General features: G+C 38.2%; 1 protein-coding gene across 1 annotated transcript in view; it reads left to right on the top strand.

The window, feature by feature from the left end:
* The first annotated feature begins 1131 nt into the window (after positions 1–1131).
* Positions 1132–13094, top strand: part of LOC112748654 (ornithine aminotransferase, mitochondrial) — a 50965-nt gene continuing 39002 nt past the window's right edge. Inside the window, exon 1 of the mRNA XM_029292954.1 lies at positions 1132–1282. Coding sequence (XP_029148787.1) covers positions 1132–1282 — 151 coding nt within the window. The remainder of the gene's footprint in view (positions 1283–13094) is intronic.

Consider the following 13094-nt stretch of genomic DNA (forward strand, 5'->3'; position numbering starts at 1 on the left):
CCTGAAGCCCAGAGAATCACTAACTTGGAGGCCGTGATAGACAAAATGTTGAAACACCAGGAAATGACAACCAAGAATCATGAAGCCTCCCTGAAGAGCCTAGAGAGACAGATGGGGCAAATCTCCAAACAGATTTCTGTTGAGAGACCTTCAAGCTCACTGCCGAGCGACACAATCCCAAATCCTAAGGAAGAATGCAAGGCAATACAATTAAGGAGTGGGAGAACATTGATGAGCAACAATGACACTACTAAGAAGCAAGTAGAGAGCAGCAAAAGACCAATAGAAGAGGAACAGCCAACACACACAGAGGAAGCCAATGATGATGATGCAATGGCAAGCAAGGAAGCTTCAAAGCAAACTCAAGCAAAGGAGGAACAATAAAAAATTCCAAAAAAAGGGAATGAAGCAGTTGAAAAGCCAACCAAGAATCAAAAGCAACAAGCAGAGAAAACCTTTGTACCTCCACTGCCATATCCCCAGAGGTTCAACAAAGAAACCAAGGACCAATAATTTCATAAGTTCCTTGAGACTTTCAAAAAGCTGGAAATCAATATTCCCTTGGCTGAAGCACTTGAGCAAATGCCTCTGTATGCCAAGTTTTTGAAGGAGCTTATCAACAAGAAAAGAAGTTGGCATGAGAAGGAAACCATACTGCTCACTGAGGAATGCAGGGCTTTGATTCAAAAAGGGTTTCCCCCTAAGCTTGAAGATCCAGGGAGCTTTTTGCTACCTTGCACCATTGGGGAATTAACCATCACTAAAGCAATGTGCGATCTAGGAGCAAGTATCAACTTAATACCATCCTCCTTGGTAAAAAAGCTGCATATAGAGGAAGTTAAACCAGTACAGATATCTCTAGAGCTAGTAGATAAGTCAACAATATACCCCAGGGGTATGATTGAAAACCTTCTGGTCAAGGTGGACAATTTCATATACCCTACAGATTTTGTGGTTCTAGATTCAGAAGGGGATGATGGTGATTCTATTATTCTGGGAAGGCCATTCTTGGCCACTGCTAGAGCTATCATAGACATAGAAGAAGGAGAATTAACTCTCAGAATGCATGACAGGAGTGTCACTCTGAAGGTGTTACCAGAAGCACAGTTTGGTAATGAGAAGAAAAACTATATGGAACTTGACAAGGAAGAATCACAGTTAAAGGAAGAAAGCAACAAGGCGATTCACAACAACATCCCAAGGCAAAAGGTTGTGCAAACTGATGAAGAAGTCCAAGAGAATATTGGAGTATTAGCCACTGAAAGGATGAAAGATCCCCAAGGTAAGCCTACGGCCAGAAAAGAAAGGTCAACAAAAGAAAGGATGAAACGCAGAAACAAAACAAAAAGGGGTTGGAAGAACAGGAAGATTCCAACAGAGGGGCTTTCGAAAGGTGACAAAGTGCAATTAATATATCAACAACTGGGAGCAAGCCGACAGACTGATGACTATTACAATGTCAGCAACATACTCTCGTTGGAACATGCTGAAATTGAACACCAGAGAAGAAAGAGGAGGATCACGGTCAGGGGAGACAAGTTGAGGCACTACAACCCTCAACCACCATAAAAGAAAGCTCCAACGTCAAGCTAGTGACAATAAAAGAGCGCTCCATGGGAGGCAACCCATGATTTAAGATTTATGTCATTTTAAATTCAATAAGTTATGATCATCTGAGCATGAAATTTATTTTCATAGACGTACTCAATGAATGCATGCAAAAATTTTTTTTCATATGCTAAGACTTCTAAAGTTTGGTGTGCCTTCAAGCACACCAAACCAGTGTTGCAAACATTTTCATACTATATGCCTAGCATATGACCAAACACTAAGTTTGGTGTTTCTCTTCTCATGAAAATTAAAAAATCATGCATCAATGATCATACACTATCTCTTACTGAGACTTTTCAATTAAAAAGAAATCATACTCTATGATGAAGGCATCAATTGTGATTTACTACTAGCATCTCACATTTACCCCTTAAGCAAGATACAAGTTTGGTGTTCACCAAACTTTGATGCACGGATTTAGGGGCACAATTGATCCTTCATGAAAAAAAAAAGAGAGGAACCAATGGAGGGAGAAGAATTACAAGAGGAAGAAGAGCCACAAGAGGAGGAGGAACAGCAGCACACTCCTCTACATAACAATCTGGACATGACTCAAATGCAGGAAGCAATTGGAAGATTATCACAACAGTACATGAGAATTCAAGAAAGGCAAGAGGAATACCATTCACTATACATGAAAAACCAACAAGCACAAGAAGAACGGGAGCTAAGAATGATGAACAAACAAAGTGAATTCGAGTCAAGATTCCTTGTGATGCAAGAAGAACATGCTTTTCAATCTCATGAATCATTTGGAAAGTTAGAACAAATGCAAGCTGAAAATTTGAGGGCTCTCAAAGAGTTCACAACACTCCAAGATGCAAGATATGAAGTCCAAGCTGACTACAACATAAATAGTCAAATCAAGCTGAACTATATTGGAGAGCATCTGCACAACATGGATCCAGCTTTTCCAACCTTTGATGAATTCTTCAAAAGGAGAAGTGAGATAGAAGTAAGCAATGCAATGAAGCTTGAAGATAGAGTAGAGGAAGCAATGAATAGAGCTGGGTTCTGGCGGAATCAACAGACAACAGACATGGACACAGGGAACACCAGCAACCAGGTGTATGAAAGAAGAAAGAAAAAGCATGACAAATAAAAGGTGGACTTGCTCCTTGTTCAACACTAAGAAAGCATGCATTGTGTCTGTTTTGAGTGGTCCTTGCATCTTTAAGTAGTTGTCATAATTAATAGTCTTTGCATTTTGTTTGTTTCTCTTAGAATAAGTAAGCTAGTCTATGTGTGTGCTTGTGTGTTTACTTTCACTGAACAAAAAGCATGCTTTGTCCCCTGCATTTTCAATTCAATAAAAGAAATGTTTGAATGTGAAGTGAGATAGTTCTCTGTTAGATAGAAGTAAAATAAAAGTAAGTGGTGGTATGTGTGTGATTGTATAATAGCTCATCTTTAATGAATAAGAACACTAGGATGTCTCCTCTTAAGTAGAAAGTAGCTACTGTCTATGAATCTCAATTGAATAAAAATCCTTGGTTAGAAAGAAAAACAAAAAGAAAGAAAAAAGGGGAGAAAAAGAAATAGCCAAGAAGTGGCAGAACAAAAGAAAAACAAAAAGAAACAAAGCTGGACACCAATAGCTTGAACCTTAGAATATATGCCTGTGGTGTCTTTGTATTAGGATCTGCTTGGATTATTAAGCTCTTTGGAGTGCATCAACACTTGATGACTTGGGTTAACTAACCCGGGATCATCAGCTGAAAGTCCACTATCAAGAGCAACCTAACTACAAGGCATTTAGTAGCCCAAAGAGGTGCTGGGCATCAATGTTCTAAGAAGGAATGTGAGCCAAGTGTCTATAGTGAATAATGTGTCAAGTATAAAGAAAAGGAAATGAACTTGCTACACATGACACTCAAATAAAGCTCATGAACAAGATAATAGCCAAGGATAAAGGAATAATGAGAGGTCATAGCAGTATGTTACTTGAAGCTTGAAGGAGGTTTTCTAGGCTTAAGAGTCAATAAGAGGTGAGTGTGTACATATCCACATAAAACCCCATGAACTATCAATAACACTCTACTAGCATGAACATCCTCTCCCATTTCATTCTTTCTTCTCAATAAATCATTTCTTGCTTGGGGACAAGCAAGCTTTAAGTTTGGTGTTGTGATGACAAGTCATCTTAGCCTAGTTTCACTAGCCTTTTTCTTTTGTTTTCAATTGAATTATGCACTTTCTTGAGCCAAAAGCAAGCCAATTGAGTAGATTTTCATGTTTCCTTTGATTTAATCAACCATGTATGAATTCATGCTATTTCATGAGGTTTTATGCTATAATTGTCATATATTATGAAAGAATGAATATCTCATGATTTTGAGCATAGCTTTGATGTGTTTGGTTGATTAATGATAGGTGAAGAAAGCTTGGAGAAAGGTTGATGCAAGAAGGAATGGCTAGGAGGAATGACTTGAGTCTTGAATTAATTATGAACCAGGAAGCAAAAGCTGGAGCAAAAGTTAGCCCCTAACTTTTTGGCTAACTTTTGGCATGAAAAACACTCCCTGGATGCACCAAAAGTTTGCGCCAACGTTAGCCCCTAACTTTTTGGCTAACGTTGGCGCTTGAAAAACTCCCTAGGCTAGCAAAAGTTTGCGCCAACGTTAGCCCCTAACTTTCTGGCTAACGTTGGCGCCATGAATAACTAAGGGGAGGCCAACGTTGGAGCAAAAGTTAGACCCCTAACTTTTGCCCCAACGTTGGTATCAGCAAAACAAGGGTGCTGATGTGAAAAGTTGGAGCAAAAGTTAGACCCTAACTTTTACTCCAACTTTTACTCAAGCTTTCATGATTCCAACCCGGTTCAATTCGGTTCTTCTCCAAACTCCAAGAGCAATCAACCAAGGCCTCTCTCAACCCAATTCCACCAAGAGCAAAGGCCCAATTGAAGGCTTGAAGACCATTTGAAGAAAGTGTATAAATAGATTAGAATTTAAGTTTTAAAGGGCCGCCCTTTGAGTTTTCAGAGAGTTTTCTTTTCTGGTTTGATTGAGAGCTCACTTTTACAATTCTTAGCATTGTTGTTTTAATTCAAGAGAATTTGGGAGGAGAATTGATCTCTCTTCTTCCTTGTTCTTGCCCAGCACTCTTTACTTTTCTTGTCTTGGATTTTGGGTGGAGAATTGAAGAAATTCTGTTTCAATCTCACCTTGGAATCTTGTTTAATTTTCTGCTTAATTGAATTTTAGTTTCGGTTAATTGTTCTTCATCTACTTTCTTTGCAATTTACAATTTCCTTTGCAATTGTTCTTGTTGGATCTAGGAAGGCATTGAGATCTAGACTAGGTTTTCTAGTCTCTTGGGTCCTGAGATCCGGATTTCCCATTTCCCATTCCCTGTTTACTGTTTTCATGCTCATTTACAATTCTGTTTCTAGATCTGATTCAATCCAAGTGTTCTTCTATTCATCTGCTTGTTGCAATTTTACATTTCCTTGTTTAATTTCTGCAAATCCAACTCCCCATTCCCTTTACAATTCAAGCCATTTACATTTCTTGCACTTTAAGATTTTGCAATTTACATTTCTTGCGTTCTAAGTTTCTGCCATTTAATTTCTTGTTCTTTAAGATTCAGCACTTTAATTCCTGTTCTCTTTAATTTCATGCCAATTACCCATTCCCTTTACTTTCTATGCAATTTAAATTCTGCAAATCACAAATCTCTCAACCAAATCTTGATTCGCTTGACTAAATCAACCACTAAACTAAAATTGCTCAATCCTTCAATCCCTGTGGGATCGACCTCACTCCCGTGAGTTATTATTACTTGATGCGACCTGGTGCACTTGCCGGTTAAGTTTGGGTGTTTTGGAGAAATTCATTTTTCCGCAAAAATATCCCATCACTTTGCCCGAGATTTGATGGCCCAAACTGGCATTCAAAGTCATCCTAAAACATCTTGGCGTAAAACGCCCAAACTGGCACCAGAATTTGAGTTAAACGCCCAAACTAGCACCAAAGCTGGCGTTTAACTCCAGGAACAGCCTATGCATGAAAAAGCTTCAATGCTCAGCCCAAGCACACACCAAGTGGGCCCCGGAAGTGGATATCTGCACTATCTGCACTTAGTTACTCATTTTCTGTAAACATAGGCTACTAGTCTAGTATAAAAACTACTTTTAGAGATTTATTTTATATCATCTATAAGTCTTTTGACCATCTTAGTTTCACGTTTGGAGGCTGGCCTCACGGCCATGCCTAGACCTTTTTCACTTATGTATTTTCTACGGTGGAGTTTCTACACCCCATAGATTAAGGTGTGGAGCTCTGCTGTTCTTCATGAATTAATGCAATTACTACTATTTTTCCTTCAATTCACGCCTACTTCTTCTCCAAGATATACTCTTGTTCTTAATTCAGTTAAGTCAGAATGAAGGGGTGACCCGTGATAATCACCCAATCTTCGTTACTCGCTTAGCCAAGATCGCGTGTCTAACAACCACAAAGCGATCTATATGATGTTCAACGTAGTCATTGGACGACAGCTGGAGTATACTCTCTTGGATATCTAATACACGGACCGAGTCCGTAAGATTAGTATCTTCGTGGTATAGGCTAGAACCATTAGCAGCATTCCTGAGATCTGAAAAGTCTAAACCTTGTCTGTGGTATTCCGAGTAGGATCTGGAAAGGGATGATTGTGACGAGCTTCAAACTTGTGAATGTTGGGCGCAGTGACAGTGTGCAAAAGGACAATGGTCCTATTCCAATGATAGCAGGAACCGACAGATGATTAGTCGTGCGGTGACAGCGTATATGGATTTGTTTTCATCCGAGAAGATCATACAGCTTGCCATGGAAGGAGGTAACGCATGGTTGGAAGAAGGCAGTAGGAAAGCAGAAGTTCAGAAGCAACAAAGTATCTCCAGACGCTTATCTGAAATTCCCACCAATGAATTACATAAGTATCTCTATTTTATTTTATGTTTTATTCATATTTTAGTTATCAAAACCTCATAACCAATTGAATCCGCCTGGCTGAGATTTACAAGGATGACCATAGCTTGCTTCAAGCCGACAATCTCTGTGGGATCGACCCTTACTCACGTAAGGTGTTACTTGGATGACCCAGTGCACTTGCTGGTCAGTTACACGAAGTTGTGAAGAAGTGTTGAGATCACGATTCCGTGTACCAAGTTTTTGGCACCGTTGCCGGGGATTGTTCGAGTTTGGACAACTGACGGTTCATCTTGTTGCTCAGATTAGGTACTTTTATTTTATGTTTAAGCTTTTTAATTTTTATTTATTTTCAAAAAAAATTTAAAAAAAAATTACAATATTTTATTTCGTTCTTCAAAATTTTTAAGAATGATTTCTAGAGTTTCATTACGATCTGTTGAAGCCTGGCTGGCTATCAAGCCATGTCTAATCTTTTGGACCGAGGCTTCCACTTATCATTGCAGGAGCCTTTTGATTCCCATCAATTTGGCTGTTGTATGTAATGCTCTGCTGAAGCTTGGCTGGCCGTTGGCCATGTCTAATCTTTTGGACCGAAGCTTTCACATAAAGCTTGGCTGGCTATTAAGCCATGTCTAAATTTTTGGACCAAAGCTTTAGACTAACATTGCATGATTCCTAGAATTCTTATTAAAAAATTTGAATTTCTTTATTTTCTTTTCCAAAAAATTTTCGAAAAATACAAAATTTTTTTAATAAAACCATAAAACCAAAAAATTTTATGTTTCCTGTTTGAGTCTAGTGTCAAATTTTAAGTTTAGTGTCAATTGCATATTTTTAATTTTCACTAAAATTTTTGAAAATTCATGCATGTGTTCTTCATAATCTTCAAGTTGTTCTTGATGATTTTCTTTATTTGGTCTTTGCATTTTCTTATTTTGTATCTTTTCTTATTTTTCATATGCATTTTTGAATTATTGGTGTCTAAAGTTTGAAAATTTCTAAGTTTGGTGTCTTGCATATTTTTCTTTTCTTAAAAATTTTCAAAAATATGTTCTTGGTGTTCATCTTGACATTCAAAGTATTCTTGGTGTTCATCTTGACATTCAAAGTGTTCTTGCATGCATTATTAGTTTTGATCTTAAATTTTTATGTTATATGTCATTTGGATGTTTTTCTCTTTCCTCATTAAAATTCAAAAAAAAAAAATATCTTTCCCTCATTTTACTCATAATTTTCAAAATTTTAGATTGATTTGGTCAAAACTTTTAAAATTTAGTTGTTTCTTGTTAGTCAAGTCAAAATTTCAATTTAAAAATTCTATCTTTTTCAAATCTTTTTCAAAAATCAAATCTTTTTCATTTTTTTATATATATTTTCGAAAACTTTAACAATTTGATTTTCAAAATCTTTTTCTTATTTTTATTTCATAATTAATTCTAACAATTAATGTTTTGATTCAAAAATTTTTCAAGTTGTTACTTGCCTATTAAGAAAGGATCAATCTTTAATTTCTAGAATCATATCTTCAAGTTTCTTGTTAGTCAAGTAATCAACTTTAATTTTCAAAATCAAATCTTTTTAATTTCCTTTTCAAATCTTTTTCAAAATAAATTTCAATCATATCTTTTCAAAATCTTTTCTAACTTGTTATCTTTTCAAAATTGATTTTCAAATCTTTTTCAATTAACTACTTGACTTTTTACTATTTCTTATCTTTTTCAAAACCCATCACTACTTTTTCAAAATTCTTTTCAATTAACTAATTATTTTAAATTTTAATTTTAATTTTATTCCTTTTTATAATTTTTGAATTCTAACTAATAATCAAAATAAAAACAAAAATATTTTTCTTTTCTTTTTAATTAAATTCGAACTCTTCTCTCTCTCATCTCTTTCTATTTATTTAAATAATCACTAACACTTCTCTTCTTTTAAAATTCGAACCCTCTATCCCTCTCTGTGTTCGAATTTTTCTCTTCTCATTCTTCTACTCTTCTCTTCTTCTACTCACATAAAGGAATCTCTATACTGTGACATAGAGGATTCCTCTTCTTTTTCTGTTCTCTTATTTTTCATATGAGCATGAATAAGGATAAGAACATTCTTGTTGAAGCTGATCCTGAACCAAAAAGGAGTCTAAAGAGGAAGCTAAGAGAATCTAAAGCACAACACTCTGGAGAGGACCTTACTGAAATTTTCAAAAAAGTAGAGATGGCCGAACCTAACAACAATGGTGGAGATGCAAGGAAGATACTTGGTGACTTTATTGCACCCTCTTCTGACTTATGTAGAAGGAGCATCTCAATTCCTACAATTGGAGCAAACAACTTTGAGCTTAAGCCTCAACTAGTTTCTCTAATGCAGCAGAATTGCAAGTTTCATGGACTTCCATTGGAAGATCCTTATCAGTTTTTAGCTGAATTCTTGCAAATCTGTGTCAATGTTAAGATAAATGGGGTTAATCCTGAGGTCTACAGACTTATGCTTTTCCCATTTGCTGTAAGAGACAGAGCTAGGACATGGTTGGACTCACAACCTAAAGATAGCCTGAACTCTTGGGAAAAGTTGGTCAATGCTTTCTTGGCCAAATCCTTTTCACCTCAAAAGTTGAACAAACTTAGAGTGGAAGTCCAAACCTTCAGACAGAAGGAATGTGAATCCCTCTATGAAGCTTGGGAAAGATACAAACAACTGATCAGAAGGTGTCCTTCTGACATGCTTTCAGAATGGAGCATCTTATGTATATTTTATGATGGTCTATATGAATTGTCCAAGATGTCATTGGATCACTCTGCTTATGGATCTCTTCATCTGAAAAAGACGCCTGTAGAAGCCTAGTAACTCATTAAAATGGTTGCAAATAACCAGTTCATATATACTTCTGAAAGAAATCCTATGAATAATGGGACAACTCAGAAGAAAGGAGTTCTTGAGATTGATACTATGAATGCAATATTGGCTCAGAATAAAATATTGACTCAGCAAGTCAACATTATTTTTCAGAGTTTGACTGGAATGCAAGCTGCATCCGGCAGTACTAAGGAAGCTTCCTCTGAAGAAGAAGCTTATGACCCTGAGAATCCTGCAATGGAAGAGGTGAATTACATGGGAGAATCCTATGGAAACACCTATAATCCTTCATGGAGGAATATCCTAATTTCTCATGGAAGGATCAGTAGAAGCCTAATCAAGGTTTGGCAATAGCAAACCTTTTCGATAATCTTCTGAACAACAGACAGAGAATTCTAAGTAGAGCCACTCTGACTTAGCAACTATAGTCTCTGATCTATCTAAGACCACTCTCAGTTTCATAACTGAAACAAGGTCCTCCATTAGAAACTTGGAGGCACAAGTGGGTCAACTGAGTAAAAGAGTTACTGAAACTCCTCCTAGTACTCTCCCAAGCAATACAGAAGAGAATTCAAAGAGAGAGTGCAAGGCCATCAATATACCCAACGTGGCCGAATGCATAGAGGAAGAAGATGAAGTGATTTCCACTGAGGAAAACCTCAATGGACGTTCATTGGCCACTAAGGAGTTCCCTAATGAGGAACCAAAGGAATCTGAGGCTCATATAGAGACCATGGAGATTTCACTGAACTTACTGTTGCCATTCATGAGCTCTGATGAATATTCTTCTTCTAAAGAAGATGAAGATATTATTGAAGAGCAAGTTGCTCAGTACCTAGGAGCAATCATGAAGCTGAATGCCAAGTTATTTGGTAATGAGACTTGGGAGGATGAACCTCCATTGCTCATTAATGAACTGAATGCTTTGGGGCAACTAAAGTTACCTCAGAAGAAATCGGATCCAGGAAAATTCTTAATACCCTGTATCATAGGCACCATGACCTTTAAGAAGGCTCTGTGTGACCTTGGCTCAAGTATAAACCTCATGCAACTCTTTGTAATGGAGAAACTAGCGATCTTTGAGGTACAAGTTACAAGAATCTCACTAGAGATGGCAGACAATTCAAGGAAACAGGCTTATGGACTTGTAGAGGATGTCTTAGTAAAGGTTGAAGGCTTTTACATCCCTGCTGATTTCATAATCCTAGACACTGGGAAGGAAGAGGATGAATCCATCATCCTTGGAAGACCCTTCCTAGCTACAGCAAGAGCTGTGATTGATGTAGACAGAGGAGAGTTAGTCCTTCAATTGAATGAGGACTACCTTGTGTTTAAGGTTCAAGGATCTTCTTCTGTAACCATGGAAAGGAAGAATGAAAAGCTTCTCTCAATGCAGAGTCAAGCAGAGCCCCCTCACTCAACTTCTAAGTTTGGTGTTGGGAGGCCATCATCAAGCTCTGAATCTCTGTGAAGCTCTCTAAGAGCTTCACTGTCAAGCTATTGACATTAAAGAAGCGCTTGTTGAGAGGCAACCCAATGTTATTTAATTATATTTATTTATTTTCCATTATTATTTTATGTTTTCTTTAGGTTGATGATCATGTGAAGTCACAAAAATAAATGAAAAATCAAAAACAGAATGAAAAACAGCATAAAAAATAGCACACCCTGGAGGACAGGCTTACTGGTGTTTAAACGCCAGTAAGGATAGCAAAATGGGCGTTTAACGCCCAGCCTGGCAGCATTCTGGGTTTTAAACGCCAGAATGGGCAGCACTCTGGGCGTTTAACGCCAGAAAGGGCTGTCTGGCATCTGGCTGGTGTTAAATGCCAGAAATGGGCAGCAGGCTGGCGTTTAACGCCAGGAAAGGTAGCAGAGCTAGCGTTAAACGCCAGGATTGGCATAGAATGGGCGTTTGAATGCCAGAATGGTACAGGGAGCAGAATTCCTTGACACCTCAGGATCTGTGGACCCTATAAGATCCCCACCTATCCCACCTCTTCTTCTCTCCTCTTCACCCCTTTCCATAACACTCTTCCCCAAATACCCTTGACCAATCCCATCAATAACTCTTCCCCAAACACCCTTCACCTATCAAATCCTACCATTTTCTCCATAATCCCTTCACCACTCACATCCATCCATCATAAAACCCCACCTACCCCACCATTCAAATTCAAACCATTCCCCTCCCAAACCCACCCCTTCATAACCGAATTCCCCCTCTCTCCTACCCTATAAATACCCCTCATCACTACCTTCAATTTCACACATCATACACACTACAACCCCCCTTGGCCAAACCCACTCTTCACCTTCATCTCCTCTATTTCTTCTTCTTCTACTCATTTCTTTCTTCTTTTGCTCGAGGACGAGCAAACCTTCTAAGTTTGATGTAGGAAAAGCTAAGCTTTTTGTTTTTCCATAACCATTAATGGCACCTAAGGCCGGAGAAACCTCTAGAAAGAGGAAAGGGAAGGCAATTGCTTCCACCTCTGAGTCATGGGAGATGGAGAGATTCATCTCAAAAGTGCATCAAGACCACTTCTATGAAGTTGTGGCAAAGAAAAAGGTGATCCCCGAGGTCCCCTTCAATCTCAAAAAGAGTGAATATCCGGAGATCCGATATGAAGTTCGAATGAGAGGTTGGGAAATCCTCACCAACCCCATTCAATAAGTCGGGATCTTAATGGTTCAAGAGTTCTATGCCAATGCATGGATCACTAAGAACCATGACCAAAGTGTGAACCCAAACCCAAAGAATTGGTTCACAATGGTTCGGGGGAAATACTTGGATTTTAGTCCGGAAAATGTGAGGTTAGCATTTAACTTGCCAATGATGCAAGGAGATCCTCACCCTTTCACTAGAAGGATTAACTTTGATCAAAGGTTGGACCAAGTCCTTAGGGACATTTGTGTGGAAGGAGCTCAATGGAAGAGAGACTCAAGAGGCAAGCCGGTTCAACTAAGAAGGCTTGAACTCAAACCAGTGGCTAGGGGATGGTTTAAGTTTATCCAACGCTCTATAATTCCTATTAGCAATCGGTCTGAAGTCACAATAGACTGGGCTATCATGATCCATAGTATCATGAATGGAGAGGAAATAGAAGTTCATGAGATCATATCCCTAGAACTCTACAAGGTGGCGGATAAGTCTTCTACTTTGGCAAGGTTAGCCTTCCCTCATCTTATTTGTCACCTATGTAATTCAGTCGGAGTTGCCATAGAGGGAGATATCCTCATTGAAGAGGACAAGCCCATCACTAAGAAAATGATGGAGCAAACAAGAGAGCCCACTCATGGACCTCAACAAGAGCATGAGGAAATTCCTCATCATGAAATCCCTGAGATGCCTCAAGGGATGCACTTTTCTCCACAAAACTATTGGGAGCAAATCAACACCTCCTTAGGAGAATTGAGTTCCAACATGGGACAAATAAGGATGGAGCACAAAGAGCATTCCGCCCTCCTCCATAAAATTAGAGAAGACCAAAGAGCCATGAGGGAGGAGCAACAAAGGCAAGGAAGAGACATAGAGGAGCTCAAGCACTCCATAAGATCTTCAAGAGGAAGAACTAGCTGCCATCACTAAGGTGGACCCGTTCTTTAATTTCTTTGTTCTTATTTTTCTGTTTTTCGAAAATTATGCTTTATGTCTTATCTATATTTGTGTCTTTATTACATGATCATTAGTGTCTAGTGTCTATGTCTTAAAGC

This window comes from Arachis hypogaea, chromosome 15 (genome assembly GCF_003086295.3).
Source record: "Arachis hypogaea cultivar Tifrunner chromosome 15, arahy.Tifrunner.gnm2.J5K5, whole genome shotgun sequence".
Lineage (NCBI taxonomy): Eukaryota > Viridiplantae > Streptophyta > Magnoliopsida > Fabales > Fabaceae > Arachis > Arachis hypogaea.